The following is an 18,220-nucleotide window of genomic DNA, read 5'->3' on the forward strand; positions in this document are numbered from 1 at the left end:
CTGGAAAAGAAATGAGCTGGTCAGGGAGAGAGTGTGAACTGTCTAAATATTGCACAGTTATCCCTGAAATATAAAGGCACTGGGAAAATACCCAGGATGTTCACTGGGTGGATCCTCAAAGGTGGGTTTTTAGAAGGACCTGGCTGAGGGTTGGGTTGTGAACAGTTCTGGTTAGGGTATATCCGTATAGCTCAAATCACAGTTCATTGCAATGAGACCAACACAGGCATGGATCCTCAGCTGGGGCAGAGCTGAAGCCAGAACAAAGCTCCCCCCCCCAACCCACTCCAAATTTTGCTTGGAAGTAAATGGCTATGTGGATTAGAAGATTGCTAAGTGATTAATTCCACCCTGTTGATCTGTCACTGGTCAAAGGATAACAGACTTAGTTTTAGAAGGGACCTGAGAGGAGATTGTCTAGTTCAATTTTCTCAGCTTAGAGCTAACAGAATTAAAGTCTTCTTCACCTAAATAATAGGATTCGAAACCAGGTCTTCCTTTGGCTCTGAATCCAGTGCATTAGATGTCCTCCCTATCTTTGTTCCAAGCTAGGATGATGACTAGAATACCAAATTGCTAGGAGACTATTTCCAAACTACTCGATTCTGATCAAGTCACATCTCAAGTGTACTCTGTTCTGTCCTGGACTGTGATTCTGGAAGAATATTCTGAAGGCATCCAGGATGGAGAGAAGACTGGGAAGGATTGGAAAATAGCTCTGGAAGAACTGTTCCATCCTCAAGGATGAGAAAAGGGTCTTCCTGGCCCCAGAGGGCAACAAGTGGAAGATGAAAGGGCCAATTTTGGCTTCAGGTGAAGAAATTCCTCATGACGAAAACTACCTGAAAATGGGAGAGCTACCTCAAGGGATTTTCGACTTCCCATCACTGATGACTGTTAAGTGGAGGCCATAGATCAATCAATGGACAAGCATTTATTAAGAGTCTACTATGTGACAGGCCCTGGTGACTCAAGCACAAAGAAGGGGAATCATCTTGACTCTTCAGGGAGGGGGATACCTGTTCGGGTATGGGTTACGGCTACAGAAGCTCTTCAAGGTTCCTTCCAATCCTGAGGTTCTATGAGTCTCTATCTTCTTAAAATCTGACCCTGGAAATCTGCCATTCATTCTTGCTGGGTCTCCTATGGACGTCAGGGCACTGATTTGATGCTGTGACAGTTTGAGATAACAGGGAGGAATGGAACCATCTTCCTCCACTTGGAATCGACAGAGGCTGGTGGCCATCTGCTCTCCCCTCTGCCCCTCTCCCACTGAGGCCAAACTGCCTGTCCTTCCCAAAGGCACGGAGGCCACAGAAGCCACCCTCAGCTCCCGGCAGGAACGTGGAAGACGTACCTCTCTCCGCCAGAGAGCAGCTGAAGTATCTGCTACTCGCTGTCCTCGTTCTCGCCCTCCTCCAGCTGCTCCAGGATCTCGTCCAACACTACAGACCGCCTTTTCTTTGGGGAATCTAGATGAGCCCAGATGGCAGAAAAGAAGAAATGAACAGCCGAGAGGGTTGGGAGGCAGGAAGAGAGAAAAGACAGAAAGAAGGGGAGGGGAAAAAATGAATTTTGTAAGATTGGCATCAGTTCATCCTAGTTAAGAGCACATGGCTTTCCCCCCACAATTCCCTCTCCTTTGACCCAATGAATGGTGGGGTGGTTCCCCCTGAGCATCTTTTCAGAATTCTACTGCCTTTGGAAAAAGTAAACCCTTTTCAAAAAAACCAGGAGAAAATCCCTCATGTTCTTATTGCATCCTCTTCTGGTCCACTGAGGGCAGGTTGGAGATCCTCAAGTCTGCCCAGCAAGGAGAACAAAGGAAGAGATTCATCTTTGGACTGCCTTGGCCTCAGTCAAGCGAGAGGTCTGGAGCATGAACAGAGGCCCTGGGCTATTCTGTGGGAAGGGAGGGGAGCAGACTGAGGAGATGGGCTTGGAAGGGACTGCTTTTTACCAGTCCAATGGTTTGATCGTAGCCAAGGTTCACAGATTTAGAGCTGGATAGGAGCCTAGAAGCCATCTAGGCTAAACCCCTCATTTTTTCCTCTGAGGGGAGAGAAACTGATATGTGGAGGAAGAAAATGACTTGGCCAAGGTCACAGAGGCAGTAAGCAGCAGAGGCTTTGAACTGACCTCCTTCAGCTCCAATCTGGCACTTGTTAGGCATGGAGGTTGAAACAGGGCAGTTCACGAAAGTGGCTTCCTGTTCCTGGGGGTCCATCCAAAGCCCAGTGTCTAAGCCCAGTCTCCTTTCTTCTGGGTGCCTCTTGAACTTCATGTTCCTGAACAAGTCCTCTCCCCACCTCTCCTTTTTGTGACCCTTGTTCTCCCATCTTTCTTCATCAATGCAGGCAAATCCTCCTTTTCTCACCAGTCTCCCCCCCACAAGCTGATCTTGAAGCCAGGAGGTCAAGTCCTGCCTTTAGATAAGGGGCAGGGCAAGTATCGAAGGCTCTAAGTTATAGACAAGAGACCAACCTGCAAGGATAAAGGGAGCTTCCTGATACCAATGAAATCAGGGCCAATCTCTCCCTTCCATAACATTGTCAGTCTGAGCAGAGGGCATGGTAACAACACCTTTTGCTACCTTGGTCTTTGAGGAGGGATCACCAGCCTAGAGAGTTAGAGCTAGATGAGACCTCAGAGACCATCAAGTCCAATTTTCTCATTTTACATACGAGGAAACCAAGTTCAAAGAGGCTAGGTATCTTCTTAGGGGCCAATGGATAGAGTTCTGGACCTGGAGTCAAGAAGGTATGAATTCACATCCGGCACCGGACATTTGATACTTTTGTGACTCTGGGCAATTCACTTAATCTGCTTGTCTCAGTTTCCTCATGTACAATACCACCCCCTTCCCAGGGGTGTTGTGAGGATCAAATGGATTAATATTTGTAAAGTGCTCAGCGCAGTGACTGGTACATTATGTGCAATACACTGATACTAGTTATTACTGTTGTTGTTGTCGTCCAGGGTCATGCAGTTAGCAGGTCACTAAGAAGGGATCTAAACTCATGTTCTCATGATGCCCAAGGGGTCAACCTGGAGACAGCACGGCACAAGAGAGATCTGATCTGTAGTTGAGTATGCACAGAAGTCACTGATGATGCTGTATATTGGTGACGTCAATGGTGGGCTGCACAGGGGGATCAATGGAGCTGGCCACCCCAGGGCCAGAGAGATGGGTTGGGGGGGAAGGGCACGGCTTTATATCTGGGTGGACCAGTTGTGAAGCGCTTGAAAGAAAGCAAGGAGTGTTCCATCCTCCCCTAGGACTGAGCCGGACACCACCCACGGCTAGTTTTCTCCTTCCCTTCCTCTCTCCCAACCTTCCCCCATCCCCATTGGAGGCCTCAACTCTCATTTGCTTCCTCATAATCATCAGGTTCAGGCGGTACACAATGGCCTCCGGAAATTGAATTCAAGGGAAGGTAATGGGATCCGTGGCGGCGGCGGTCAGAAATAGAAGGGCAGGAACGACAAAGTAGGAATGAGGAGCCTGTCAAGAGCAGCCACTGCTTCCAACAATGGAGGGGGGGGGGCTGCCTGGGGGAGAGCTGGCAGAGAACCCAAGCCCCCTCCTCTTCTCCAGAGCTGGATGGGCTATGAGGGGAGTTCTGGAGGTTGGCTAGTCACCAGTGACCCCCTCCCACCCCCATCCCCCAGGCTCCAGAGACTGTCTGGCCTAGCATTTCTGGCAATTTGCCAAGCTTGAAGAAGTGACTGTCAATTGATCACAGCTGCCTCTGCCCCACATCCACCTGAGATGACTGAGCTGGCGAAGGTGGGGAGAAAAATAGGAGGGAGGAGGATGGGTAAGAGTATGCAGGGAAGGTTACTTACTGCCATGCCCGCCCCCCCCAAAGTCCCTTTGTGACTGCGTTTAGATCTGAAAGAGATCTTAGAAGGCATCTGGTCCAACCCAGAGAGAGTGTGGTATAGAGGAGAGGGTGCTAGATTTAGGAGTCAGGAACATCTGGGTTCAAATCCTGCCTGATACTGATTGTATGATTCTGATAAGTCACAAAACAAAGTGGCTGAATTTGATGTCCCCCAAGGTAGCTTATCTAGACTCCTATGAACCCTCCTATTGTATAGATGAAAAAACTGTGGCACAGAAAAGAGAAGCAACTTGACCAAAGCCAAATTGGTAGGAAGGGGGCCTAAAGCCAGAATTTGAATGTAGGTCTCAAGTCTCCAAATCTAGTTCCCATTCCACTCATTCTACAAAAGGATGACAGCTCAAGTGCTATTCAAGTGCTCTTGGGGTTCAGAAGACTTCAGTCTGAACCCCAGATCTATGACCAGTGTGACCTTGAACATGACCCCTCACTCCTCTGCAAGATGAGAGGCTTGGTTGGACAAGCTGGCTTAAGCCTGTGAACTGATGCTGGGCACCTTCTGGATGACTTCCCGCAGCACCCAGTGGATCCCTCCCTCCATCTCAACAAAACACTTATGGAACACCGCAATGATTCATCCCTGTTGACCATCCAGTCAAATGCCATCTTGGTCTCTTAATTCTTCAGCTTTTCCTCTAAGTTTCAGCCTGGACTCCCCAGAGAGAATATGAGTTTAGAAAACAGGGCTGGGAGTTCACTTGGATGTCCTTCTCTTCAGGCATGGGGTTCAAGGCAGATTGGCCAACTGACTTCAGCCTCCTCTCAATGAGGACAAACACTTCTTTAGCCAATGATATCACTAGGTCCCCCAAGCCCCTGGAGTGGATCAGAGAATTTACATCCAGGAGAGCTTTGCAGTGACAATGGATTGAGAGTTGGGTCTTGGAGGGATCTTAGAATAGGGAATGTTAGAACTGGAAGGGGCCTTAGAGCAAGAATGTCTGAGCAGGGAGGGCCCTTAGAAGCCAGATCTGCCGTTTACAAATATGGCAACCCATCCATCCACTGCACCAGGCAGAATTCCATGTAAGCAATAGAACATCCAAATCTTGGCTATTCATTTTTCAGTCCTTTAGTTCTTAAGGAATTTAGAATCTAATGGGGAGATAACATGAAAACAGCTATTTACAAACAAATCATGTACAGGATAAAGAGGAAAAAAGAAATAATTAAAGATACAGGAGGCACTAGAATTAAGATGGGTGAAGAAGACTTCCTGTAGGAAGGTGATAGTTTAGCTCACATGGGAAAGAAGTTAAGGAGCAGAAATGAGGAGGGAAAACTTTCCAGGCATGAGGGAACAGCCAGAGAAAATGCCTAGAGGTGAGATGAGAAGTCTTATAGAGAAGCATGTCAAAGGAGGAGGTGAAGGAAGAATATGAAATGTGAACTATATCATGTTAGAGGGAAACAATGCTGGAATGGAAGTCAGAGGATCTAGGTTCAAATCCTATCTCTCCCACTAAATCTCTCTTTGTCTTTAGACAAATTACTTAACCTCTTTAAGTCTCAGTTACTCATTTGCAAAATGACAGTTGAATGTCTAAGGGTCCTTCTGGAAATAATTTACAATCAATTGAGGTCAACTCTGAAATATCCCTTTTTAGGACTCTAGACAACAAATATATCTATCTATCCAAAAGCCATTCCTCAGTACTTTGTCCATGATTGTTTTGGTTGTCCTTTGTTCTGAAAGAGGACCATGAGGGTTCTGACTTGCACATGAACTAGATTTAAGTGAGGCAGATGGAGCTGCACATGGACAAAGTTATGAATACACAATTCTCAAAAGAATTACAAACTATTAACACCCATATAAAAGGGAAAAAATCATTAATAAGAGAAATGCAAATGCAAATCAAACACCCAGGTGGTTATACAACTCACCAAATTGACAAAAATGACAAATGGTAGGAGTCATCAATATTGTAGGAATTATAGAAAGACAAACTAATGTATTGTTGGTGGAACTGTGAATTGACAATGTAAGTCAAAGTATTTATTGCAGCACTTTTTGTGGTAGCAAAGCATTTCCAACAAAGCAAATGACCATCAATTTGGAATGTTATAAACATGCCATGGTTCACATATGTGATAGAATATTGCTGTGCTATATGACATGATGAATTCCATTGCCTTCCTTCTGTTCATTATTTTGTATTTATCCTGTCTAGAGCATGCTTTACATGTGTCTGCATGTAGTCTCTCCCATTAGAGTGTAAGCCCTCTCCTGAGGGCAGAACTGTCTTGTCTTTTTGTATCCCCAGTGTCTAGGACAGTGTCTGGCACATATAGCAGCTTGTCTGTACAATTTATTTTCTTGTCTCCTCCTTTAGAATGTAAGTTCCTTAAGGGCAAGGACTGTCTTTTGCCTCCTTTTTTGTTCCTAGTGCATTTGTCTCATAGAAGGTACTAAATAAATATTTATTGATGGACTGACTGAATTACAGAGAAGCATGGAAAGATTTATATAAGCTGATGCAAAGTGCAACAGGAAGCAGTAAAACAGTATAAATGATAACTGTGACAATGTAAATAGAAAGAAAAACCATAAAATAATGGAAAATGAATGGTGTCAAATTATAAGGAAGAAACTTGGCCTCAAGAAGAGATAAAAAAGCAAACATCTTTGGAAGGTGGTGGATCCTGCTGAAGTGTTGCAGCTTCAGACTTTTTCAAAACAATGATTTTGGTTTTGCTGATTTCCCCCCCCTTTCCTTTTTAATCCCTAAACAAAATTTTTTTTTTGCTATAAAGGAGAAATCCTAGAGGAGAATGGGGAAAAACAATAAAAGAGGATATTTAGGCTATGCAGAAATAAAAAGACTACATTGTGGAACCAATGGGAGGCCTGTTAGGCTGAAAATGCTTCCCTGAAGGTCCAAGGATGGTCACTAGGTGTCTATGGTTATAGTTCTTGGGGGTCAATGACCCTGCCCTGTACAGACCAACTTATGTCCAGTGAATAAGAACAGAATCAGGAATCTTCACATCACCTTTCTCTAGGAGAACAAGATACTCTGGTCTGTCTGACCTGGTTCACTTCTTATTTTTTTAGCTTTTTAGTTTTTGCAAGGGTTAAGTGACTTGACGAAAGTCACGCAGCTAGATAATTTTTAAGTGTCTGAGGCCAGATTTGAAGTCAGGTTCCCCCTCCCCCGACACTCCAGGGCCTGTGCTCTATCCATTGTGCCACCTAACTGCCCCTTCACTTCTTAAAGAAGAATGGGCCACTCTTTCGTTTACAGATCAGGAAAGTGAGGCACAGGGGTATTTTTTAAAAAATACCCTTTGGTCACAGGGAACGAATGCCATGGAGACCATTCAGTTTCCTTCTTCTACTTTTCAGATGAGGAAAACTGAGGCTCAGAAATGAAATAACTGCTCAAGGTTTCACATGGTTAAGTCACAAGGAGCACCTGGATTTTGAGGCCTGCAGTGAAGGCTCTTTGCATTAGTGGCATCAGGAGACCTGAAGGCAGGTGCCTGAGATCATGAATTTGGAGCTGGGAGGGATCAACCAGTCAACACATATTTATCAGGTACCTGCTACCGGGGATATTACGCCAAGTGAGGGAGGCCTGCCGGCAGGGAACTTGCCTTCCACCGGCATCCCGGAGTGTCTTGGCATGGGGGTGCCCAGGAGAGCCACCCCTCAACTTAGAGACCTGGGAGGGAAATGAGCAGCCATCAGCTAGTCTCATCCCCTCTACGCGGGGCACGGGACACCCCCCAGGACGGTGATCTGATTCCAAGCTGGAGGTCTCCTCCGGCCAAATCCAGCCCGGCTCCTTGGAGCCGCAGAGGAGAAAAGTGAGGCTCGGAGGCGGGATCTGAACCCGGGGCTTCTGCTGACTCGCCCTGCCCAAGCTTCCTCTCTGGGTCTCTTGGCTGACGAGACTCCCTGGAGGGGCGCAGTCTTCCCCAGGGCTGGAGAGGAGGAAAGGAGCGGGGCAGGGTGCCCGGCAGCCCCACCTCCCCCTGGCTCCCCCCTTCCTCTTGGCTCGCTCCTTCCAGGGAACAGCTGCTGAAATCCCACTTCCCAGACATCAAAAGCCTCACTGGGTTTTCACCAAACAAACATAATGCAGAACCCGGAGAAAGGTGTAAAATAAACAAACCGAGCGCCTCGGCTCCCTTTGAGCGCCGCAGCTGCGGTGGAAGATAAACAACAAGTGAATGTCGCCGGCGTCAATACACAAGAAATTAACTTGACAAAAAGCTCGCCCGCCCCCCCCCCCCCCCCCCCCCCCGCACCAGTCTCCAATTCTGGAGTTCCCATCTAATGATTTTATTTTTCAATTAATTCCTTGACAGAACGCCAGGATGGGGCGTCTCCCCCCACGGCCCCAGCACCGGCGCTGTCTGGGGGCTACTGGGGAGCGGGAGAGGAGGGGTCCGCAGGCAGGGAAGGCGGGGTTCGGGAGCGGACCTAAAAACAGGCCCCCGAAGGGACCGAGCTGGGGGGACCTCGGAGGCCGGCGGGCCTGGGGCTCAGGCCACAGGGGGCAAGTGACCCGCTCCTCTGTTCTAGGCTGTTCTCTCCGGCTCACCCAGACTCTCCTCGACTGTCCCCCTCTCCTCCTTTGACTTTTCTTTCTGTCCCTTTCCCTTTCCTCCCCTTCTCCATTTTCTTTTTTCCTCTCCTCCTTTCTTCCCTCTTTGACTTTTCCTTTTGTTTCCTTTCCTGCCTTTCTCCTCTTACTTTTCTCTCTCCCTCTCCTTCCTTTTACTTTTCTCTTTCCCCTCTTTTCTTCCTTTCCTCTTTCTCCCTTCCTTTCTTCCCTTTCTCTTCTTTAACTTTTTTCTTTCTCCTTTCTTCCCTTCCTCCTTTTCCTCTTTTATCTCCCACCTTCCTTCCCTTCTCTCCCACTTCTCTCCCTTCTCCTCTTCTCTCTCCCCCTCCCCTGTTCTTCTTCCCTCCCTTTTACACACCAACACCCATCCTACACATTCTCTCCCCTCCTTTTTTCCCTTTCTCCTCTTTTTCTCTTTTCTAGGATCTGAACCCAAGTCCTAATGTCAAGGCCAGTGTGTTTTCCTCTTAGTCACCTGACCTTGCCAGGAAGGTTTAGGAACAGCTCAGAGAGGACAAAGATTTCTTCCTTCCAGGGATCAGGTTAGCTAGAATGCCCCTGGATACCCTCCTCATGGGGGCTTCTCTTTTCTTGTCTTTGAAATTGTTAGGAGACTTTCCTGCTGATGGATGTCTATTACCATCCTGGGCCTCTTAACAGAGGACCCAGAACAGGGACGGCACTTGCCAGCAGGCCCAGGTGCCAACTCAGCATGCAAGTCCTAACACCCTCATTCCTGGAACTTTTGTGATGAGGTACTTGTCCAGACTAGTGACTGTCTGGCCTAGGCCACTGTTTTGGGCAGGCCCTACACATAATTTGTTTCCTGTTCCCAGGTTACAATCTTGGTATCCCTTTCAAGAAGGCAATTTCCATTCCCACCTCCTAACCAGGTCTGGAAACCTGATGAAATCAATTGTGTCATTGGTCTTGAATGCATTGTGCCAATCTTCTCCCTTGGGGTCCACTCATCATTGCAGTAACTTCCACCTAACAATCACCTGTTACCCACACTCCCAATGAACAATACTAATGATGATAGTAACAACAATGATGATGACAATTAACCATTATATAGTGTGCAAAGCACTTGATATTTGCTATCTCATTTGGTCTTTAATAAAACTGGGATGTGTGTGGGGGAGAGAAGTGCTATTCCTTGCCCCCTGCCCCCCATTTTATAGATTGGGAAACTGAGACTGAAGCCTAAATAACTTGTCCTGGGCCACTCCTAGGGAGTGTCTGAAGCATGATTCAACTCGTCTTTCTGACTTTAAATCCTGTGCTTCTGGTGTTTGTGTTTCTACTCTTTGGTAAAAAGGAAGCATCGCTTTGCTAAAAAAAATACACACATACACACACACACACACACAAACACATTCTGGCATATCTAATAATAAAATCTGTTCCTTGGATCTAATACTTGAAGTAACTAGTTCTAGAATTTTTACTAGCTCCATTTTGCAGGTGAGGTAATAGAGACAGACTAAGGTTTAGTGTCTTTCCCAGAGACTTGGAGCTAGGGTCTGATGTAGGATTTGAACTCGGGCCTTGCAGACTACAGTTCTGCTCTGTTCATTGTTTCACCTTGCTGCTCACACTCATATGCTGAGCTGCCATCCTGCAGGTCCTGGGGCAACAGTTTCTAAAGAGCATTCCCTAGTCCCAGAGGTTGTTTTATAATTCATTCTGCAGATGAGAACAAAGGGAGATATGACATTGGCTTACTTTCTATGCCTTTGAAGTCAGAGGATCTGTGTTCAAATCTTAGCTCTGACCTTTCCTACCCTTTGAGACTACACTACACATTGCTTAATCTCTGCCTTAGCTTCATTTTCTCAGCTGTAAAATGAAAGGGTTGGGCCAGACTTCTAATGTCAGATTTTGGAATGCTGTTACATGGGGCTTCCATATTTTCCTATCCAGTAACAATATTACTGATACAACAGAGATAAAGTACCTAAAAGCAGACGAATCTAAAACAATCCGCTTTAGAAACACTGCCTCTGTTAGGTCAGTAATATTATTAGTCATTTTACAGATGTGGAAACTAAGGCTCAGGGTCACACAGGCAACGTGTGTCAGGAGGAATCTGAGCCCACATCCTCTGCCTTCAGGGCCAAACCTAGATTTTGGCTAGAGATGACCAACACAGGTATTATGATGGGAGGGAGGGTAGGACTGGCAAGAGGTAAAAGTGACATGGATGCATGAAGGAAAAAATAGGCCCAGGGAAGGCAGAGGTCAAGCAACATGCACACATGGTGGGTTTGGTTACTGGGGAAAGAAAAAAAAAAAAGAAGCATGGTGGGGTTGGGGCATCACTTAGGAAAAACAAACAAACAAACAACTGGGAATCTTAATGTACTACCAATGTCTCCCACTCTTTCTAAAACAAATGTCCCAAATTTGGTTTAACTTGGAAATGCAAACCACCCAGAAAAAGTCTCCGTCTTAGTCTCCCTCCACCCCCCACCTTGGTGTCGGATGGGAGGCAGTGGTTTTGCTGGCCTGTCTCAGGCAGAGAGAAAACAGTTCCTCCCTAACCCTGCTCTCCCACCCCACAGGGAAGTTTCCCTCTTCCCTTACCCTTCCTCCCCACCCCCTGTCTCCAGGCCCCTGAGGCTTCCTCCAATCCCAACTCACTCCCTTCCATCCTAAGTCAGTCTGAAATTCTCCGTCTGCCACTTTAATTCTTTGATCGATGGGGAAGAGTAGGAAAAATGGCCCCGCGCAGCTGGCTTCCCACGTTACCCCTAGCAGGGGATTGCTGGCCCTGCCGGTGATGGCTGAGTGAAATGTTTGTGGAGCGCAGAGAACACAAGTCAATAGTAATTTAGCGGGATTGGGAGCAAGTACCTTCCCTGCACGGACAGAAACTCCCGGGAGAGCGGGAGAGTGTGCAGGATATTACTGAATCACTCGGAAATATTTCCAAACACTACTCAATGAGGCAGAGGGACAGGGGGATGGGAAGGGAGAAAGAGTGGGGTGGGGGGTTGTGGATGGGATGGAGAAGGAGAGAGAGATACTGAGACTGACAGCCAGGCAGGCGAATCTCTCAAGCACCTTTCATGAACACCAGCCACCTCTGTGGGGAAGAGGGCTGTCTCTGATCAAGGCTCCCAATTCCCTGCTGCTGCCCATTTGCACTCTTTTTAGGGGCTGACTTAACCCAAAGGAACCCAGCTCCTTGATCTTCTTTTCCCTAGTTCTGCCTGTGCCAACTGTGCTGGTGAAAGAATTGTGGATGTGGGTGTGGGAGAGTCTATGCATCTGGGTCCAATCCATTCCCTCTCCTGACACCACCCACCAAATCTGGGGGGAAGAAACACCAAGCAGGGGGAAACATATACTCCCACACATTCCATGCTCTGGTGGGTCGGTGATGGGTCAATGTGGGCATATGTGCCCTCTGTGCCTGTCTTGCCTGGGAGACACCGGGTGCCACCTGATAGGCTGAGGTGGGAGCTTTCCACAATTTCTTCTGACACTGGGCTGTCCTCATCCTAAGGACTCTGGTGGGACACTCAGAGTATTTGTTGGATAGTCTTCCCTCTCACTGGGTGAGTCACTCATCTTTTGGGGCATCCATTCTCCTTGTTGTGCTCATATTCACCACACTCCTCCACGCTGCCAGCTTTGTGATCCTCGATTTCTGTCTTTCAAAGGCTATTGTGCTCTATGACTCAGGACCAGCCAGCAACACCAGTGATAAAAAGGATGGCCCTTGGTTTGAACTTAGGAAACAGTTCCAACTGGCATCCTAATACCTTCCTCACTTAATGGTCACCTCACCTTGACTAAGCCTGGAGTTTCTGCAGCTCAAAGAAGCAGGGAAGATGAAGAGGTTCTAAGATCATAAGCTGACTGAAAAAGTCCAGGGACGGTTTGAATAACAAATTCTAAGTCTGACATGTTCGAACTTGCCCAGCAATTATTTCCAAGCCCAAAGATGGCATTCTCGTGATCAGAGCCAAGAGAAGCTGTATTAGAAACAGAGTGGGGGGAAGATTAGAGAAAGTGGGGTGCCCTGATGCTGGGTACTCTAAGAAGCCTAGATTAAGAGCTGGAAGGAGCCTAAGAAATCGTTGAGGCCAGGGATTTCTTAGTCTGCATTCTTGTTTGGAAAAAAGTTTTGCTAATTTACTTCAATATAATTTCTTTTGTAATCTTCTGTATTTTATGCACTTAAAAACACAATTCCCAGAAGGGATCTGTGAGCTTCACCAGACTCATTGCCCAAGAGGTAAGGAAGCCATGACTTTGTCCAATCCCTTTGCTTTTTATAGAGATGGGGATTGAGGCCCAGTGAGGATGAATGACTTAGATGCCCTCATGAGTGACAAGAGTCATTTGAAACCGAAGGGCTCTGCTGTTGCTCCTCACTAGGTCAATAAATATTTATTATTTCCCTACTATATGACAGGCGATCTGCTTTCAGGAAGCCCCCAGTCTAATGGAGGAGACAAGATGCAAATAGAAAAGCTACAGACAGGATAGACCAGCATTAAAGGGAGTTGGAAAAGGCTTCAAGCTGGGATTTTGTTGTCTTTTATTCTTGAAGAAGCTGGGATTTTTAGATGGGACTTGAAAGAAGCCAGGGAAGCTGGGGGTGGAGCTGAAGGAGAACCACTTCAGCATAGGGACCACCAGATGCCGATGATCCTTTGGGTCAAGTCAGCCCCTAGAAAGTGAAAATGGGCAGCAGCAGGGAGTTGGGAGCCTTGATCAGAGACAGCCCTCTTCCCCACAGAGGTGGCCGGTGTTCATGAAAGGTGCTTGAGAGACTAGCCTGCCTGGCTGTCAGTCTCGGTATCTCTCTCTCCTTCTCCATCCCATCCACAATGTTCAGAAGGAAGGTCTTTTCAAGGAACAGCAAGGAAGCTGGTGTCATTGGAGAACAGAAAATGTAGGGGTGATGGGTGTAATGTAGAAGACTGGAAAGGTCTGGGGTGGGGGTGGGAAAGCAGCTGAAAAAAGACTTTGAATGCCAGCAAATTATAGATTAGGTTTGGAGGTAATAGGGAGCCACTGGAGGTTCTTGGGGGGAAGGGGTGAGACTTAGTGGAATCAGTACTTTAATAGACTGAATACATTTTGTCTTTGCAGTTCTCTCTTGTGGGGCCTGGCACAGGGTAAATCTTTATCAAATGCCTGTTGAACCCACCGAGGAGCAATGGATGGAGTGTTGAATTTGACGATTCAACTCCTCTCAGCCTCAGTTTCCTCATCAGTAAAATAAGCAGGGTGGCCTTGATGGGTTCTCTAGTCCCTTCCAGGTCTCAATGTATGACTCTGGTTCCAGGAACTGAGCTGCTTTCAGAAATCCTGGCTCTGAGTTGGCTCCAGATGAGAACCCAATCGGACTCTGCCCCGCCTGTGAGTCACTTATTATGCAAGTCTTGTCCAAGCACTCAGCTCCGGAGGTAACAGATAAGTATAGGAACTATCTACCGGGGTTTGAAAGAGAAAACTCCAAGCTGTGGAGTTCTGCTCATGACCAAATAAAACCTATTTGCTCAGGCCTCCCAGGCTGGGGAGAGCAGCAAAACAGAGGATTCTGACATTGGATTTCTTCTGCCCCATTATATTCTCTGGCCTGTACTTGCGGGGTTCAGGGCCTGCCAAGGCCCTGAAAGCTTCTGGCTGCCATGACCCTGCTGATGGAATATGCTCAGGAAGAAAGGGACACAGCCAGGGCTGGACTTTCTTTTTTTTCCCCCTTTCTTTCTCTTTCATATTAGCCTCCTGCCCATGGGCCCAGAGGAGCAGCTCCTTCCTCATGACTGGGCACCATGGCTAATTTAAGAAATCGTATTCTCTGTGGGGGAGGCAGAGATGGGAAGAGAGGAAGAGGAGGAAAATGAAAAAGGCTGATATGAGGAAAGATTTTACTTCACACTGGCCTGGCCCATTGTCAATAGTAATAATAGTAATGATATTAGTAGTAATAATAGCAATTTTATATTGCCTTTAGGTATTATCTTAAGCTCTTCTCACTTGATCATCACAACCACTCTGGGAGGGAGGTGCCATTATATCATTTTATAGCTGTGGAAACCGAGGCAGAGACAGGTGAAGCAACTTGCCTAGGGTCACACAGTTACTAAATGTTTGAGGCTAGATTTGAACTCAGTGCTTTCCTCTGCACCACACTGCTAGAAGGAGACCAGAGGTTATCTTGTTCAATTCCCCTTTCTTAAGAAACTGAGGCCCTCAGAGAGACAAAATAGAACAGAAATATGGGACTATTTCAAGAAGCAGAGACAGGATTCAAAGCCAGATCAGCTGCATTCTTTCTAGAAACCACATAGCAACTTGTTCCCCTCAATTTGGTGTCTCACTACCTATTCTGAAAAGGCATCCACCCCTTGGGGCAACTTTTAGATGACTTTCAAGTGGCCCTCCCCATGATGTGGTTCAGAAACTTATGTGTTTAGCAGGTGGGCAAGTATCACAATCCCTGCATTTCTTGGGCTCCAAAAGCAGCTTATGCAAAAGAAAAAAAATAATTCCATTTCTGAGTGATGGGGCATGCATACAGAATTTAGAAAGCTCTGGGAATCTCTCCCCAGCCCCCCAATTTTAATGTTAAAGGCTTAGCTCACCTACAGAAGGAGACCTTTCAAAAGCAGAATTAGAAGAATAAATCAATAAAGCCCCACCGACTCGCAGAATTGGAAGGGACCTTAGAAGTCATCTCGTCAACTCTGCACACAGTAGACATTGAAAAAATATTTGCCAAATAGAATTGAATCCAGTCCAACCTTCCACTCGGCTCAGGAAGACCTAACAAGTGGTCATCCAATATCTGCATGACCATTTTGGGGTGATGTCATGGTATAGCACAATGAAGGTTGAATTGGTCATCAGGTGACACCTGGGCTTCAATCCCAAGGATGTATGTCCTGTGGGATCCTGATCACGTCATTTATCTCACTGGTCCTTGTTTTCCTTGTAAAAACGAAGGCCCTGGACTTCATGGTCTCTGGGGTCCTTCTAACACTAAATCGATGATCCTTTGATCAATGTTTTCACTTAAGAGTGATGTGATGCTGGTCAAATTCCACCCTCCAACTCCCTCTATTCCCCCAGCCCTGATTTTCTTTAGAGGACTGGAAGATGGTCCCTGAGGTTCCTTTTGGTTTGCACCACATTAGAGATGGATCATTTGTGGAGAGCTCCAATATTAAGACATGAGTTCTTGGACTAAATCAATCAAATCAAGAAGTTGCTAGTAAGTACTTTAATGCATCAAGCTGTCCTCTCTGGAGCTTCTACTTGGTGTCTGTGTGTGTGTGTGTGTGTGTGTGTGTGTGTGTGTGTGTGTTTATGTATGATCAGAAGCCACACAATGGACAAAGCATTGGCCTTGGGAGGATGGGAGTTTGAATCCAGCCTCAGACATTTGACTCTAGCTGTGTGACCTTGGGCAAGTCACTTAACCCTGACTGCCCCACATCCAGAGCCATCTCCAGTGGTCCTGATTCATGTCTGCCCATTGGAACCAGAAGATTCTGGAGGAGAAAGTAAGGTTAGGGACTTAGCCCAGTCTCCTCTCTCTCAAACCCAATGCATGTGCTTATCATGGCATCCCCTCCCTGGAGTTGTGGGCTTCTTTGAAAATGAAGGACAAACAGTTCTCAACAAGGAGTTCTTCAAACCAAACAAATTTCTCATTTTCTCATCAGAAACTGGCCTCCCAGTGCAACTGGGGACTCTGATTTGCCAGGCCTCGTTCATATTATAAAATCAGACTAAATCTGCTCTGAGTAGGAGAAAGAAGAGAAGGCACTTTCACAGTGCAGCCTAGGAAAGAAGGAGAAATGACTCCTTTTGGAGTCTAGAGAGGAAACTGAAGGAGCAAGAAAGCAAGGTAAAGAGGAGCTCTGGCTTTGAACAGGCTGCTTTTGATACGCTGGTGATGATACACTTCCTACCTCTTCCTTGGAGGCCTCACAGGTGAAGCTGAGAGCTAGGAGTATACACCAAACAGTGAGCATCAGCAGATAGGGTGGGCGACTGGAACACCTTGCCTGGTCTGTTCTCCACCTTCCTGCCCTCTCCCAGGCCTGGCAAGTCTCCCTATTTCAGTCTGCCTGAAGGATGAGGATGGTGTCCATGCTTAGCTCACTGCCAGAACTCACTACAGGTTTCCATCACGCAAACAATCTAAGGCTCTTGGTTGGTACTGGGACTTCTCCTGCTCCCCTTTTTCCTAGATGCTTGCAGCCCCTGAATATGGCTCCAAGGCCAGAAGGACATCAGACAGCTTCTCATTAGGACTTAGCAAGTCATTAAAACCCTTTCCCCTTCAGTTCTGAGCCAACATTCCACAGGGGTTGATCCTCCTTCCTTTGTCACAGTTTCATGGCCCCGGATGGGATGAATCAAGATTTCCATTGGTTGGGAAGGTAGAAAGGCAAACTAGGCCCAGAGTGATGTGGGTCTTGATCCAAGCACTGAGTGACTTGTTGGCAAACACTGGTGGCTGAGGGAAGGAGGGTGGGCACTAGGCAGCAATCACATCTGCCTTTACTATCTGCCAGGCTAGGTGTCCCAGGGAACTCAGAACAAAGGCGGAAAACAGAATCTAACAACAGGGGATGCAGGAGACAACAAATTTCTGACTTGAAGGAAAGGAACAACTTTCTGCTTAAAGGACTGAGAAAGTATGTATATTGTTAAGCAAAACCAAAGTGTATGCAGATTGATGCAAAATCATTTCAAGAGGGGCTGTGCAGGAGGTGGTCCCTGAGCTAGTCTTTGAAGGAAGTTGAGTATTCTGAGTTGTGGAAATAAGGAGAGAGTACATTCCTGGAATGGGAGATGACTTGGAGACAGCATTACCAAAAATAAAAACTCCCACCTCTTGACCTTTGCATACATGATCCTTAGTGGGACCACCTCCAACACAAGGGTCCACTGCCCAGTTCTAAGTATTTTGCATCAATCTATGATACTTTGTGTTTACTTAATAAAATTACATGCTTTCTGGATCCTTTGAGTAGAATTTACATTTGATTCCTTTAAAGTCAAGAATTTTGTCCCCACCCCCCCAAGTCTTTAGATCCACAGCAATCAAGAATCTAAATCTGTCTCTCTGCAACAGAAAGCCAGTCTTCTAGGACCTCAGGCATGATGTGGGGACTCTATGAAGCTCTGCTCTTCTCCCAGTCTGAGGGATTTCTCTCCTCCTATCTAATTATCCTTTTGATCTAAGGAACAGGAAGATACATGTTCAAATCTCCCCCTCTGATATTTACTGCCCTGTGACCAAGGGCAAGTCTCTAACCTCGTCTCCTTTTTTCTTTTTTGTAAATTGGGCTAATGCTACTCTTAGTACCTACCCTACCATGCTCTACACTATCTCTTTTGAGTCTAAAAACAACCATGCATTACCATAAATGAGGCAAAGGGACACTGGACATTGAGAGCTGGTCTCTAAGTTAGGAAGACCTGGGTTCAAATCTTGCTTATGTCCCATACTAGTTGTGAGGCTCTGAGAAGGTCTTTTGGCTTTGCTCTCTGGGCATTCCCCTGTCCCAATATAATCATTGGTCTAGTCTACTCCTACCCTCTGCCTAATCCTCGGCATTCAGCATTACTGCCCTACACCCAGTTGGTGCATAATAAATGTTCATTAACTTAAGTGGAATTCCTCCTCTCAGCAGAGCTTTGGTTATAGGTACAGGGGAATTCATGCCTTAGTTATTGGGGGGTGGGTTTTGG

The 18,220-nt window shown here is 46.6% G+C and overlaps 1 protein-coding gene across 3 annotated transcripts in view; it reads right to left on the reverse strand.

Moving 5' to 3' along the window:
- Positions 1 to 18,220, reverse strand: part of RBM19 (RNA binding motif protein 19) — a 177,489-nt gene that overhangs the window by 27,712 nt on the left and 131,557 nt on the right. For 2 of the 3 annotated variants that reach the window (XM_074205845.1, XM_074205847.1), the window contains exon 24: positions 1,358 to 1,472. In XM_074205845.1, coding sequence (XP_074061946.1) covers positions 1,390 to 1,472 — 83 coding nt within the window. In that variant the 3' untranslated portion in view covers positions 1,358 to 1,389. Of the gene's footprint in view, positions 1 to 6; positions 1,172 to 1,357; positions 1,473 to 18,220 lie in introns of those variants that run through there. The other variant, XM_074205846.1, reaches the window with a different exon arrangement.

Source organism: Macrotis lagotis, chromosome X (genome assembly GCF_037893015.1).
Source record: "Macrotis lagotis isolate mMagLag1 chromosome X, bilby.v1.9.chrom.fasta, whole genome shotgun sequence".
NCBI classification, from domain to species: domain Eukaryota; kingdom Metazoa; phylum Chordata; class Mammalia; order Peramelemorphia; family Peramelidae; genus Macrotis; species Macrotis lagotis.